The 16,618-nt window shown below is 42.6% G+C and overlaps 1 protein-coding gene across 1 annotated transcript; it reads right to left on the bottom strand.

Moving 5' to 3' along the window:
- Positions 1–5,230: 5,230 nt before the first annotated feature.
- Positions 5,231–10,436, bottom strand: LOC125194889. The gene is made up of 2 exons (XM_048093105.1): positions 9,408–10,436; positions 5,231–9,154 (listed from the first exon to the last, which is right to left on the bottom strand). The coding sequence occupies exons 1-2, from the start codon at positions 10,434–10,436 to the stop codon at positions 5,231–5,233; spliced, it is 4,953 nt and encodes a 1,650-aa protein (XP_047949062.1).
- Between the last annotated feature and the right edge of the window lie 6,182 nt (positions 10,437–16,618).

Below are 16,618 nucleotides of genomic sequence, written 5' to 3' on the forward strand. Positions count from 1 at the left end.
TCGTTGGTACGATAACTGGGACCTGGCTTCAAACAAATTTCCTCAACCCACTTCTACTGATTAGTATAGCGGAGGTAAGGGTCGAATCCCACGAGGATGGACACGTTTAGATAACTGTGGTGACTTTCCTGGGTGTTTGGTTAGCTACCACGCTTGGGTTGAGATTTTACCTAGACAGGAAATAAGGTAGTACTCTACTGACTAGTAGGCGGAAAAATAACAGACATGTGGGAGTGTTCGTGAAAATAGGGGACAAGGTGCATCAGAGACATATGGAAAGTAGACAGTTACTAAAAGAGGAAAGTTAGACAACAAGGTGTATCTGATGGCTGGGGGCTTTCTGACAAGTCTGGATAGTACCTCTGAAAAGTAGGGAACAAAAGTAAAAAGTAACTTAAAAGCAAAAGAGGTCCAAATTAAAGTTGATTTTGACGTTTTCGTCCTCACCAAGTATTGACAAAAATCATATGAACACAGACACCATAACTAAACTTCAGATTCATGAATTCAAACTCAAGATCCATCGATTAAAATGCTTAAACTCAAATTAAACGGTAAAACTGTAACTTTACTCCTACTGACTGACATGCAAGGTGGTAATCACGGCACAGAAAGGAAACTCATGCATAAAAACTTGACTAAACATAGCTACAACTTTTGAATCAACAACTCCCGATAAGAAAGCACTCAGAAATTAAATGCAATAACTAAATCTAACTTTCCTAGGCAGAATGAAGCGAACTCAAACCAAAGTGACATGCGAAATAGAAACTTCATAACGTAAATGTTGGAAAATAACAAGGTACTTCAAAAGAGCAACAGCGATGAGTGTTTGCAAATAACTAGCGACGAACAAAAGTAAACTTTAAACTAAGAAAGCGATTAAGATTGTTTGTGCCACTCCGGGCGATGATACTACTACACTGCTACGATAACTGGCTGGAACGGCGAGACTAATGACTTTTTCGGCAGACTCTTGGACGTCAAGTGACCATGGCTGTGGCGAGGAACGAGAGGTAAGATAATGCTGAAGGATTGATCTTCTAGAGAGAATTCTACTAAGTGTGATTGTCTAACTACGAACTGAACTCTTAGGAGGCGTCTATCCGAACCCTTTCTCTCTCTCCAAGTGGCTTCTTTTATAGGGAGGCTTGCCCTTGCTTTTAGGGTAGACTTCTCCCGCGTTTTGACCTTTTTGCCCTTGTCAATGATCATCCCAACTATCCTCCTTCTCCATCTCGAGCCTTTTCTTTGGCATGCATCCTGGTCAGTATCGCACCCTTCTGGCGCCCTTTTCACTTGCGTCACCTAAATCGTCTCCTGCTGACTTGGATCCTTTAATCCTGCACACTTAAGCAACTGTTTTGCAGATAATACATGCATTTCACGACATACTGACCAGTAACCAAGGCTTAGAATACGACTTATCACCCATGTTATTAGTGATCTGTTTTTTCATCTGAGTGAAGTAAAATGTGCTTAAAGTGAAGTATTACATGGTTAGAATGAAGTGTTTGTGATCTCAGTGAAGTCAAAACATGCTCAGAGTGAAGTATTTCATGCTTAGAGTGAAATAAACTCTTGGACGTCAAGTGACCATGGCTGTGGCGAGGAACGAGAGGTAGGATAATGCTGAAGGACTGATCTTCTAGAGAATTCTACTAAGTGTGCTGAGAACCGAGAACTTCTAACCGAACTCTAAGGAACCAACTCTAAGTGCGATCATCGAACTCCTTCTCTCTCTCCAAGTGGCTTTTATAGGGAGGCTTGCCCTTGCTTTTAGGGTAGACTTCTCCCGCATTTTGACCTTTTTGCCCTTGTCAATGATCATCCGAGCTATCCTCCTTCTCCATCTCGAGCCTTTTCTCTGGCATGCATCCTGGTCAGTATCTCACCCTTCTGGAGCCCTTTTCACTTGCGTCACCTGAATCGTCTCCTACTGACTTGGATCCTTTAATCCTGCACACTTAAGTAACTGTTTTGCAGATAATACATGCATTTCACGACATACTGACCAGTAACCAAGGCTTAGAATACGACTTATCAAATATCATGGTGAGTTGACAGATAATAAGCAATATCTATCAAAGAGGAAAGCAATACGACAAATGTAGTCAAGCAAAAAAGCAATGCACAAAATCATATCTACTATCTATTACTAACAAGCAATAAAGTATTAAAAGCAATGCAATCGAACGTCTATTATTATTTTGAGGAATGTAATGAGGAATAAAGAAGCTCTAATACTGCCATGCAATGTCAAACCCATAAGCAAGCAACATAACATATTTAACCAAGCAATCTAACGTACTAAATCTCTATGGCGTAGCACAACAACTCATGCTCTAAACTACAGTAACACATTTGTGACTGAACTTCATGAGATTTAATTACAAACTCATAAATCTCATTTTCAAGTGAATAACTTCAGAAAATTCCTTAAATTGGGCATCAAACTCACATGGGGAGATACGAATTCAGGAGTTCACATAACAAATTCATAAAATTGAATTCACATGTCAAATTCATGAATTGAATTCCCATATAAGCAAACTTTAAATACACAATAACATGATTACATTATCGAATTGATGAAATCGAATCACATATTAAAATCAGCAAATCGTAAATACACGATTACAGGTGATTAATAGGGGGTTCAGTTATGCTACAAGATTAGAAGTGATTCTTACCGTCTGCAAAAGCTGAAATGGACATCAGCGAGAACATTATTCTCCATGGATTAAAGGATTATTGAAGATTGCAGGAAGAATTACAGAGATTCAATATCTCCCAAAATTGAAAAAACAGATTGAAAGTACCATAGACGATTGAACGAATTATAGATTTGAAAATAGCACTGGCGATTTTGGATGAAGATTTGATTAGATTAATGATTAAGATTGAAGAAAGAGAAGAGTAAAATAACGTGATTTACTCTTGGAGAGAAACCGATGGAAATGGATTTACAATTATAGCCTTTTGTATTTTTTTTAGTTTTTATTTTAATAAAATTGAGACTGCCACATGGCATAGTAAGGATGAATCTGGTCTTGAATCTAACGGTTTGAATTGGTAGTACATTGTCACTCTATATAGTGTTGTCATTTTAGCATTTACCTATATATATATATATATATTGTTAGGTTGAGATTATTTAGCTTAATTGAGAAATGAGATGCAATATGGGCCCCTAATCCATAAAATTCACGAAATGTCAACACGGGGGTATAAGTGTCATTTCGTTGTGTAATTTCTGGATTTGTTGAGCAAAAATTTTGGATTGAATTGGATGAACTTTGTGCAATACCGTTTTTTCCCCAAAATTGAAGCTGAAGAATTTGAGCAATTGAAACATGAATATAGGAAGTAAACAGAAGCAGAGAAGACAATTGCATGGCGAGGAGGCGGGGGATGAAGATGAGCGTGTTGGCAATTAGGTAGGAGGAGAGGCGGTAGACGCCGCTGGAGGCTTCTCGGAGGAGGATTGGTCGCTCGGGAGGTTTCGGTGGTGGAGGAGTGGAGGAAAGTGAGTGTGTACGCGAAGAGACCTAATCGCTTCTCGATCCCCGATTTGTCTAATCCGATGTTGATGTAGATCGTGCCGAGCACGATTCCGACTCCTATGGCGTGCAATGTGTTGGTGACGAGCAATTACTTCGTTCTGTAAATCATTTTCCAGAATCGGAAGGATAGGAGTGTGATTTCGTGGATTCTCGAGCTTCCAGATCTGATTTTGTATTCAATTGGAGGAGGAGAGATGGATTCAATTGGTTTTTCCGGCTACTGCTCTGGTTGTTCCAGCAGCCGCCGCAGGGCGTGTCGCCGGAGCTCTTCTCCGTGCTGCAGTAGGTGAAGAGAGCGTTGGTGTCGTTCCGGAGCCACCAGCAGCGCAAGGGAGTCGTGGAGGTGGTTGAGCACGATCGGATTCTCCAGGTGTTTGATGAATTGATTCAGAAGGTGTGTGTGTATGTGCGTGTGAAAGTTTAGAGTGATTTGTATGGGTAATCTAATTATCAAGATTTGATTTTTTTCCAGAATAAAATGTTATTTTTTCTTGTTTATAGTGATGGTTGAATGTGTTCTGTTTTTCTAGCAAATGTTTCCTTTCTTTTAAATGAGGGATGTTTTTTGGTGGATTGTTTTTCTTATTCTTGAACTGAAATTGTTCTTGATGGAGTTGTTGTCTTACTTAATTCTCCTGATTTTTTATTGGTCTTGATATCTTACCATAGCTAATCTCTCTCTCTGTTTGCCTCTTGAGCTAAGATTTCCATAGCTTCTTGGTTCTTGTAAGAAACATATTGATCTATCTAAGAGAAAGAGTGAGAGAGAGAGAGAGTGGAAAACATCTTGATCTTGTAAGGAATAAAGTGAAAAGTAGCACTCTCAATATTGATGATGACGATGATGATGTGCAGAGCCGTAAAATAGTTGTTATTTTTTAATTACAAGAATTGTTTTTGAGTTGTTGACACTATATACAAGTTGTTGACAAGATGTTGACATTTTGGCTATAAGTTGTTGACATTTGATATTCTGGCTATTGATATGTGAATTATAACTGTTACTTCCTCCCTCCGTCCCAAGAAACATGACCCCTTCCTTGGGTGGCACGAGATTTTATGCAATTATATTTTGTGTGTTAAGAGGAGAGAGTAAAGTAAGAGAGAGGGAATAAAGTAGAAATAAAGATGTTTCTATTTTAAGTAATGAGTCATCTTGGTTGGGACAAACCAAAAAGGAAAGTGGGTCATCTTCAATGGGACGGAGGGAGTATTTTTAAGTTGTTGGCATTTTAATACGAGTTGTTGACATTTGATATTGTGGCTATTGATATGTGAATTATAAGTGTTATTTTTTAGTTGTTGACATTTTAATACGAGTTGTTGACATTTGATATTCTGCCATTTTAGAAATGAATTGACGATAATAGCCCTAGTTGGCATAATCATGTCAACTATACACATATAATGTCAACTATAAGTTGTTGGCATTTGATGCAGCCACTCATTCATAATTTTCGCGCGATGTCAACAGCGTGTGTAGTTTTTTTTTTTTTTTTTTTTTAACACCTTCACGGTGGAGGGTTAAGTAGGACCCTCATCCCATATATATCATCAACTGAAGAATTTAAAAAAGACTCTCCCAAAAGTGGATCATCTTTGTCAAAAACAAAGAAACTACAAACAGCAAACATAACATATCAAAAAACAAACCAAACACCAAATCAAAATCTGAAGCTAGGCATCCCTAAACTATCCAAACTACAAAAAGCCTTTACCCTCGCAGGCACTGAGCCCCTGTTGAAGATCCGCGTATCCGAGACCCCTCTCCCAAAGTTTGCCAAAAAATCAGCCGCCATATTACCTTCTCTCGGAATGTAAGACACTTTCCAACTAATGCCCCGTAATTCAGCCCTAATCTTAGCCAACGTGTGACGCGCACTCCCTGCGCCAAGCTGTGCGGAGTTGATCCAGCCCACTATCAGCTCTGCATCTGATTCCAACCAAATGTGATCGCCGTGGAGCTTGGCCAAGGAAATACCTATCAAGATCGCTGCCATTTCTGCCTCCAGCCCCGAATCCGCCCCTACATTTGCTGCAAAAGCTGCCACAATGTCCCCTAAATGGTTGCGCAGGACTCCCCCTCCCCCTGCAGACCGCGATGAAGATTGAAAGGCTCCGTCCGTGTTTAGTTTTAGCCAGCCTGGATATGGTGGTTTCCACATGACCCTCCCGACTTTCCTCAGCCGGCCCCTGCCAAACGAAACTGCCTGAAACTCTTCTCCAGGGCAGCAGTCACTCCACTGTTCCGGCCCCAACAATTTTGACAGCACCAGTTTTCTCAAATAAAATTCCACCTTCTTGATCACAGATTCCACCAAGAATTTCTTTTCTCTGTGGACACAATCGTTTCTCTCCGTCCAGATGAACCATAAAATGAGGCAAGGAACGATTAAACAGACATGACAAGTCTGGCGGATCCGCGTATATCTTTGCCACCACCGAATCTGGGCGTCAATATTGACTCCTTCCTCTGCAAACTCAGGTGCTTGAGGGAACCACTTAGCGAAATGGCTCCATACCCTTCTTGCTGCCTCCCCGTTGACAAACAAGTGCAATCTTGATTCCTCATTCGGCTTATTGCAGCATCTACACTTCGAGGCCAGAGATACTCCCCTCCATTGAAGTTTCATATCAACTGGGACTCGATTGGCCAAAAGCCTCCAAAGAAAGAACGAAATTGACGGCATGAGGCACTTATTCCAAATGACTTTAAATGCCTCCTTTTTCTCTGCCCTGCATCTGATCAGATCCCACGCCGAAGACACCGAGAAGTTCCCATTCGCCGAGGGGTCCCATCTACCTCTATCTTTCTCCCCTCTATCGAAAGGAGTCTGCAGTATCTGCTCAATCACCTCCGCTGGCACGCCCTGCTCTTCATTCAGCTGCCACAACTCCTCCTCATCCCACTGATCTCCACACCAGAAGTCACTCACCTTCTGCGGCTGCACCACCGTTCCCTCCCCCACATGACAAGCTAATGGGGCATCCGAGAGCCAGGTATCGTACCAGAAACAGATCCTCCCCTCACCTAGGATCCATCTAACAAAGCCCCGGGTCTTCTGTCCTGCCTTGAACATTCTTCTCCACACCGGGCTAAACCTTTTGGACTTAGTCAACACCGGTGGAAAGGAAAAAGAGCAATACTTACACCGCATATAACTCGCCCACATGGATTCCTGTTCTTGAAATCTCCACCACAATTTGATACTAAAGGACTCCACTACATCTGCCAAGCGCCTGATCCCAAGGCCTCCTTCCTCCGTTGGCAAACAAACTCTCTCCCATTTGATCCAGTGAGTCTTGTTTGTCGTATAGCATGATCCCCATAGAAATCTTGCAAGGACCTGTTCAATCTTCTTCAAAGCCCCCTTTGTGGGCTCCAATGTTTGAAAGATATGAATTGGGATTGCTCCAAGCACACTTTTTATCAGAGTCAGCCGACCCCCAAAGGATAGATGTCTGTGGCTCCAACAGTAAATCCTCTCAGAGATTCTGTCTCGAATGAACATAAACAAGTTAGTGCGTTTGCGGCCACGGTATATAGGGACACCTAAATATGTGAAAGGTAATTTCCCCTGCTGATACCCACTAGCCTCTGTGATCTCTGCAGCCCAGGACTCAAATTTTTCATCAATAAAGAAGCAACTTTTCCCTACATTCACCCTCTGCCCCGAGACCGCCATATAGTGACTAAGACACTCTGAAATCTTCAGAATGGTCGACCTCTGAGCCTGCGAAAAAATTATGATATCATCCGCATATGCCAAATGTGAAACACCAAAGGAATACCTGGTTGTTCGGTACATCATATCCTCTTTCCCCAAAATAAGCCGATCCAAGAGTCTCGATAAGTAGTCTGCCGCCAAGATAAATAGAGTGGGGGAGATGGGATCACCCTGCCTCAATCCGCGCGAAGATTTAAAAAAACCTGCCGGGCAGCCATTAATAAGAATAGAGAACCAGCAGGGAGAAATGCACCGCTCAATGAGGGACACCCATTTATCCGAGAAGCCCATCCTCTTCAAGATCTTTAAGAGAAACGGCCATTGGACTCTGTCATAGGCTTTCTCCATATCTAGCTTCAACACCATATTAGGGGCTGAGATCCCCTTCCATATTTCATAGAAAAGTTCTTTAGCCAACAGGACATTATCGCTAATCAGGCGCCCTTTAATGAAACCGCTTTGATTCGGAACAGTAACCATTGGCACCAAGGGAGCCATTCTTGAAGAGAGGAGCTTGGATATGATTTTGTTCATCACATTGCACAAGCTTATAGGCCTAAATTCCGACCATTTAGATGGATTCTTCTTTTTAGGGATAAGCACAATCATTGTTGCTGCAATTCCTCTTGGAATGCTAGCCCCTGCAAAGAAGTCAGCCACTGCCTCCACCACATCTTTTCTCATTATCTCCCAGCAAGCCTGAAAGCATAGGGCAGAGTACCCATCTGGACCCGAGGCACTATCAGCGTTTATCTCAAAGACCACCTTTCTGATCTCTTCTTCAAACGGAGACCTCTCAAGAGTTCTCATGTCAACCTCAGAAGGTAGCGAGTCAAGAATATCTAGGTTGGGTTCATCTAAAAGACCAGCCTCTGAGGTCAGCAACCCCTCAAAAAACTTAACAGCCGAGGCCCGAATATCAGATTCCTCAGACAGAATTCCATTGTCATTTTCTATCATATGGATTCTTGCCCTTGTTCTTCTCTGTTTGACCCACCATTGAAAGAATTTAGAGTTCCTTTCACCTTCTGCCACCCATTTCACCGCCGCCTTTTGCCGCCAAAAATCCTCCTCTATTTTTAGACAAAGCAGATACTCGGCTGCTGTCCTATGCATTTCCTTTCTAAAAAGAGGCGAAGGCTCTTGTTCATAATTCAGGATCGCGACTTGAGCTTCCTTTTCACATTTCCTCAAGTTTTCAAAAATATTTCCGAACACCACATTGTTCCATATTCTCAAGCATTTCTTTAGTCTACTAAGCTTTATTTGAACATTCACCAGCCCTGACGTCCCTGTACTCTCCTTCCAACTTCTGTTCACCTCATTCAAGAAGGCATGGTGCCTTACCCACATATTCTGAAAACGGAACGGGGGTCTTACTCTTATTCCCGGCAGCCTGCATGAGATAAGAAGCGGACAATGATCCGAGAGGATTCTCGGCAGATTAGTTACTCTAGTTGCTTCAAACAGATTCGCCCACCCCTCACCAAGAAGCACTCTATCAAGCCTCTCAAAGATCTCTCCTCTCGACCATGTGAACCTAGGTCCATCAGCCCCTACATCCAACAGTTGACAATCACCTATTGTCTCCGCAAATTCCAGCATCTCCCTCGTTCTGTTATTACTACTACCTTGTCTTTCATCTTCCGAAACAAAGATGTTGAAGTCCCCTCCAACAAGCCACAGGAACCCGTCCATTCTCACCGCTATGCTCCTAAGTTTGTTCCACGTCGGAGTTCTTCCAATTCTCGAACATTTTCCATAAGCCACAGAAATAAAGAAAGGAGTTGGCAACATTGTTGAGACACAGCGAGCATGCAGGATTTGCTCCGAATCATCCCATTCGTCCACCTCAATCCCCTGCTCCACGAACAACCAAATTTGTCCATTACTGTTAGAACCTTTAAACTGAAGACCAAATTTCCTGCCAAAAAAGTCAGCTCTCGGACTAGTCAAAGGCTCAATGATAGCCAACACAGAGATCTTATGTTCCTTTATTAGGCGCTTAATGACATTCTAGGTGTTTGTGTTCGCCACACCCCTGGCGTTCCAAATCATGATATTAAACGACATATCAACCATCAAGGGAAGAAGTCAAGGTAAGGACCTTTACCTTTTTCATCTTACTGTCATCTTCTTGTCCTGTTCCCTGTTCAGAAACCTGACCCCTTTTTTCAAGGATACTCTTCCGCGAACTCCCAGGATCCCCATCCGGCTCATCATCCATGTCCCAATCTTTTTCATCTTCATACTCCCCCGTATCAAAGTCCCCATTAGGGATGCTAGAGGAGACATACTTCCCTAACACCACAGGCAACCCCTCCTCAATATGTAAAGGAGTGAACCTGTTTCCCAATCGATTTGGGGATGAAGCCCTGCTTCCACCTTCTCTGGAAGCCACAACTGGCCCTTTCTGCTCCCTTTCTAATGAAATAGCCCTTCTACCCTTACCAACCTTGTCCTTCTTACCCTGCCTTCTTCTTGGAGAGATGAATTCTCCCTCAGCCTCTTTGCCACCCACTCCAAGTAAGGATGCCTCTGGTTGACCATCATCACGAACCTGATCAAGATCGGTACCCCCCTTGACACCCAGAACACCAGAGGATATAGTTGGGCCAACATCTTGAGTCGTATCACACTCCCTGCCAGAACCTCCATCCTCACCTCCCTTTTTCTTTCCAGCCTTTTCATCCCCAATCTCCCTCTTCTTCTCTTCATGGTAAGGGAAGTCCCTTCTCATCGGCTTCGGTCTCTGCCCACTTGCATAGCAGACATCACTGGAATGGCCCACGTGCTTGCAGTCATGACAATACAGAGGAATCCGGTCCCATTTAACAGATTGCCTGACCTCTCTCCCTTGGAGGTCTAAAATGATTTCCTCCATTGGTGCCTTCGAAATATCTTTCTCAATGCATAATCTAGCAAACGAGAGCCTGGATTGAGTGATAGTAGCATGATCCACTTGAATAGGATCCCCCAAAAGGCTACCAATAGCAAATAAGGCAGATTTCTCAAAAAGGTGGATCGGCAACCCAACCAGATTACACCACACAGCCGCGATAGGGGACTCAAAGAAAGGGTCAAATTCCGGAGTCCACTTAAACACCCTCATGGGGTGTCGATCAATAAACCACACCGGCATTCCATTAAGGCCATTCAAAAGTTTCGCATAATCCGTAAGAAATTTAAATTGAATGAGAACATGTTTAGCATTTATGTACCTCCATGAAAACTCACCTACAAACCGCATACCCTGTAAGGCTCTTTGGATATGGATAGAAGAGGGGATCGAATGAGAAAACTTTCCAACAATGGCGTGCCCAAGTTTCTCCGCTAGGAAAGATGTATCCGAACCCAAAAAATAGATTGAAGGGAGCCCTGTTCTGGGAAACTAACCGGATCCTTGCGCTCTGTTCTGGGAAACCTACGATCCCGATCTTTTTGATTTTCTCAGGCTCGAAACTAACCGGATCCTTGCGCTCTGTTCTGGGAATATTTGCCCAGGCAGATCTGTTGGTTTTACCACCATTCCAGTAACCACTATCTGCCTTGAATCCCTGACCTCCCTTCTGTTCCTCCTTACTATTCCCTTTTTGTCCCGCTTGCTGATTAATCACGGTATTTGCCCTTGCTAACGAGGTACCCTCTCCTGTTGGTTGATACTTCATATTATTTCGAATAAACCCAGAAGACTCTCCGCCCCTTGTCTTATCTTTGGGAATATTGAGGCTATCTTTGCTCAAAGGCGGGAAATCTGCATCAATCAGCATATCTCCTTGTTGTTGCCCTCCAGCAAGCTTAGGCACTAGACCCCCTTCACCAGCTAACACAACTGAATTCACCTCTCCCGCCTCCCCTGACTCTATGGCAACAAAACTCATCTCCTGAAGAGGCTGAGCTTCCACAAGGTCCAGAACCAATTCATCTTCCATTCCTGAGAGGTGCAAGTCGTTCTCCAGAGCTAGATTATACCCCATTCCGGCAACCGAACTTGACTGCATCATGTCCTGCATCATCGCCACATTCTCTATCGCCGATCCATGAGAAGATTGAACCTCCTTCCCTTCAACTTCTCTAGGAATTGCAGACTCCAAAGGATCATTTGCAATCCCGATATCCGACGACTCCGCATTGACCTCCTCCCCTTTATCAGAAACGGGCTTCCCCGACTTAACCTTTTCCTTCCAACCAGAAACACCACCCCTCACCTTCGAACCCCTCCCGGCAACCCCCTTCAATCCCTCACTCAACCCCTTTTCCTCCGAGTTCAACATCTTTCGACCTCTCAAACCCCCTTTGCGCATTTCCGCCATTAGAAACAATGGTGATTTTGGCTTCCCCTTCGACAGTAACCGCACTCTCGATCTAAGATTTCGGAGAGGCATTTCTTTAGTCAAACCCTCCCCTAAATCAGGAGCCCCCGAAGCCCCTCCAAACAGAACTCCCTCAGCCTCCCCCACTGACGGATCCCCCAAAATAGGTTCCTCCATCCACAGCAGAAATCGCAACCCCCCTAGCGAAATTAGGGAATCAAAAACCGAAAAATGAAGAACAACAGGAGCAAAAACTCAGAGAAGCAGACGCGAGAAACACTGATGCACATAAATGGAAGAAAGACCACTGTGTGAAGTTCGCACACACACTGTGTGAAGATCGCACACACTCAGGGTGAAAACGCCTAAGGCATTTTTTCGCCTCTAGCCAACAGCGTGTAGTTTATGTCAACTAGGGGCATTATCGCCAATAGCTTGCACATCAAATGTCAATAGCCTACATCAAATGTTAACAACTTATAGTTAACATTATATGTGTATAGTTGACACGAATTGTATATGTAGTTGACATGAATTGTACATGTAGTTGACATGGATTGTACACATAGTTGACAGTATATGTGTGTAGTTGACATAAATTGTAAATGTAGTTGACATTATATGTGTGTAGTTGACATTTATTGTATATGTAGTTGACATAGATTATAGAGTAAAGGCCAAAATTGGTTCTAAACATATGGTCATTTTACGTTTTTGGTCCTAAACATTATCTTTTGAATTTTTTAGTCCTGCACATATGGAAATTTGATCATTTTGGTCCTCCGTCAACATTTCCGTTAAAAACTAACGGTCAACGGGTTTAATCACGGTTTTGACCAAATTAAACTTTTAATTCCCTAATAATTTTTACACTTCAATTCCATCTTCTTCCTTCCACTTAACATCATCCAAAAATCAAAAGGTAATATTACTCATTTGAACAGAACGCAAACATAAAAAAAGGTAAAATTGCAGAAAATATCGATAGGCCAAGATCTTCAAACACCAAATCGAACTACGAATTGGAAAAAAATCCCCAAAAGATGGGTTTTTTAAAGGAAAGATCCAAATTTGGAACTAAAAAAAGTGAAATACGAGAAGGAAAACTTAGATCCAACAATTAAGTGATATCACCCATCTAGAGAAGAAAGAGGGAACGACTGAGATTGCTCAGCAAAATAATCCATGGTCATCTCCCTCATCCTCTCTCTCTCTCTCTCTCATAATCTAACCCCATTCAGTCATGTTAAAGGGGTAAATCTGAAACACACTCTCAATTACGAGCTCCTCGCTGCCCCAATTTCACTCTCTTCATCCCGAGAGATTGTTAATGTTTGTATACTAGAAATCACGTTTCGAGTGATTGAATACTGTAAAACTCTTATTTTATTTTCCAATAAATAAAACAGATTATTTTTGTCATAATGTTGTTATGTTTTACATTTAATGGATGTTAATGCATGTTTAAATGTATAAGTTAACTGATCAGAAAGAGATTCCTGACCCAGCTGAGTCGTTGGTACGACAACCGGGACCTGATTTCAAACAAGTTTCCTCAACCCACTTCTACTGATTAGTATAGTGGAGGTAAGGGTCGAATCCCACAAGGATGGACACGTTCGGATAACTGCGGTGACTTTCCTGGGTGTTTTGGTTAGCTACCACGCTTGGGTTGAGAATTTACCTAGGCAAGAAATAAAGATGGTACTCTACTGACTAGTTGGCGTGAAAATAACAGGCATGTGGTTGTGTTCGTGAAAATAGGGGACAAAGTGTCTCAGAGGTATACGAAAAGTAGACAGTTACTAAAAGGGGAAATTTAGACAACAAGGTATATCTGGTGGCTGGTTGATTTTCTGACAAGTCTGGAAGGTACAACTGAAAAGTAGGGAACAAAAGTAAAAGTAACTTAAAAGTAAAGTGGTCCAAACTAAAGTTGATTTTGACGTTTTCTTCTTCATCAAGTATTAACAGAAATCATATGAACACAAACACCAAAACTAAACTCAGATTCATAACTTCAAACTCAAGATCCATAGATTAAAATGCTCAAACTTAAAATGAACGGCGAAACTGCAGTTTACCTCTACTGACTAACATGCAAGGTGGTGATTATAATGCAGAACGAAAGACTCATGCACGAAAATTAGACTAAAACATAACTACAACCTCAAATCAACAACTCCAGATAAGACAACGCTTAGAAGTTAAAAGCAACGACTAGATCTAACTTTCCTAGGCAGAATGAAGCAAACTCGAACCAAAGGGACATTCGGAATAGAAATTTCATAACTAAAACGTTTGGATCTTCACCAAGTACTTCAAAAGGCAACAAAGATAAATGTTTGCACAGATCCAACGAAGAAAGCAAGTAAAGATTAAACTAGAAAGCGAGTAACGATTGTTTTTGCCACTCCGGGCGGTGAAACTGCTATACTACTACGACGAACTGGCTGGAACGGTGGGATGATGACTACTTCGGTAGACTCTTGGACGTCAAGTGACCATAGCTGTGGTGAGGAACGAGAGATTGGATAATGCTGAAGGACTGATCTTCTAGAGAGAATTCTACTAAGTGTGTATGAGAACCGAGAACTTGGAACTCCCAACCGAACTCCTCTTTTTCTCTCTCCAAGTGGCTTCTTTTATAGGGAGGCTTGCCCTTACTTTTAGGGTAGACTTCCTTCACGTTTTGACTTTTTTGCCCTTGTTAAAGATCATCCCAGCTATCCTTCTTCTCCATCTCGAGCCTTTTCTCCGGCATGCATCCTGGTCAGTATTGCACCCTTCTAGCGCCCTTTTCACTTGCGTCACCTGAATCGTCTCCTACTGATTTGGATCCTTTAATCCTGCACACTTGAGCAACTATTTTGCGGATAATTCATGCTTTTCACGACATACTGACCAGTAACCAAGGCTTAGAATACGACTTATCAAACTGCTCGTGATGGACCAAAAGGAAAATTATAAACAGTATGTACACCAAAAAGATCACAGACAATAACAAGTATGAACGCCATCCATCCCCGGCAACGGCGCCATTTTGAAAGGTTGCAGGTTTTCTCTCGGTCAACGTATGTAATTGGGAGTGTATCCAACTGATCAGAAAGAGATTCCTGACCCAGCTGAGTCGTTGGTACGACAACCGGGACCTGATTTCAAACAAGTTTCCTCAACCCACTTCTACTGATTAGTATAGTGGAGGTAAGGGTCGAATCCCACAAGGATGGACACGTTCGGATAACTGCGGTGACTTTCCTGGGTGTTTTTGGTTAGCTACCACGCTTGGGTTGAGAATTTACCTAGGCAAGAAATAAAGATGGTACTCTACTGACTAGTTGGCGTGAAAATAACAGGCATGTGGTTGTATTCGTGAAAATAGGGGACAAAGTGTCTCAGAGGTATACGAAAAGTAGACAGTTACTAAAAGGGGAAATTTAGACAACAAGGTATAATCTGGTGGCTGGTTGATTTTCTGACAAGTCTGGAAGGTACAACTGAAAAGTAGGGAACAAAAGTAAAAGTAACTTAAAAGTAGTGGTCCAAACTAAAGTTGATTTTGACGTTTTCTTCTTCACCAAGTATTAACATAAATCATATGAACACAAACACCAAAACTAAACTCAGATTCATAACTTCAAACTCAAGATCCATAGATTAAAATGCTCAAACTTAAAATGAACGGCGAAACTGCAGTTTACCTCTACTGACTAACATGCAAGGTGGTGATTATAATGCAGAACGAAAGACTCATGCACGAAAATTAGACTAAAACATAACTACAACCTCAGATCAACAACTCCAGATAAGACAACGCTTAGAAGTTAAAAGCAACAACTAGATCTAACTTTCCTAGGCAGAATGAAGCAAACTCGAACCAAAGGGACATCCTCCAACAAAGAAGAATATTTACAAAACATGATATAAAAACATATATAAACTCCTCACACTTAGTCTACGCAGTAGGCTAAGTGTGAGTTAACATGCTTATGACAGAACACATGCACCGAAGTAGCAAACCCTTTACTTCTCACACTTAGACTATTGAATAGGCTAAGTGTTATGAATGGGGTTTGCTCACATTTAATACACATAATTCTACCTATTTAACAAAAGTAAAAAAAAAGAGAAATAAAAGAAAACTATAAAATAAAAAGAAAACTAACTGGTCAATTTGGGGGGGGTCGATCAGACGTTCCTCCTGCTCCTCCTTGGCGCAGGGGTCTGTGCAGGTGGTTCCTTTGGTTCCTCTTCAGTGGATTCCGGTTGGTTGTCATCTGCCTCCTCTTGTTCATCACCTTCTTCTTCCTCAGGTCCGGTGGTTTCCTCGTTCTGTCCTCCATGTCCACTTGTTCCAGCTCCAGTGCTTTCCTTTCTCTCGCCAATTCCTTTAGGATACTCTCCATTAGGGATGTCAGCTTTGCCATCTCTGCCCGTGATTGTCTATTCTCCTCCGCAAGCTCAATGACTGCCTTCTCTCCAGATTTTCTTGCCTCAGCCTTTGCGCTTGGTCGATTTGCCCAGCTTGCCCCTCTTGGTCCTGTTGTGCCCTTCCACCGGGGGCTTCTCCCATCGGGTAGAATTGGGGCACTCCTTCTCTGTAGTATACCAAGTTTGTGCGGACGAAGAAATGTATATCGAACAGGCTAGGAGCGTCGACCATGTACATCGGAGATAGGTCTTCTGCCTCTGTTATGATGATGTTGTTGCGCACGAAGGCTCCTAGTATGTGGCAGAGGGACAAGTTCCTAGCTGGGTGGGTGGCTATCAGGTGGCATTGGTAGGCTGTCCAAAATCCCAAATGCAGCCTCCTACCGCGATTAGCGCACCACACCATGTACAATTCAGTCATAGATGTTCTGGCGGCCGAATTACTCTGTCCCAGTAAGTTGTAGCCCAAGTAGAGTTGCACTAGTCTCAGCATGGAATTGTTGAAATGTGTGGATCTGGATGTAGTGGAGGCGAACTGACCAGCATCGGGGTGGGTTAGCTCCTCCCAGGCTTCCTGGGG

Source organism: Salvia hispanica, chromosome 6 (assembly GCF_023119035.1).
Source record: "Salvia hispanica cultivar TCC Black 2014 chromosome 6, UniMelb_Shisp_WGS_1.0, whole genome shotgun sequence".
NCBI lineage: Eukaryota > Viridiplantae > Streptophyta > Magnoliopsida > Lamiales > Lamiaceae > Salvia > Salvia hispanica.

What these genes read in the sequence shown, in the direction of transcription:
- LOC125194889 (XM_048093105.1), bottom strand. Translation starts at nt 10,436, where the DNA reads ATGCCGGTGTGGTTTATTGATCGACACCCCATGAGGGTGTTTAAGTGG. An exon ending in ATGACAGTAAGATGAAAAAG is followed by an intron (nt 9,155 to 9,407) that starts GTAAAGGTCCTT and finishes TTCGTGGAGCAG; the next exon opens with GGGATTGAGGTGGACGAATG.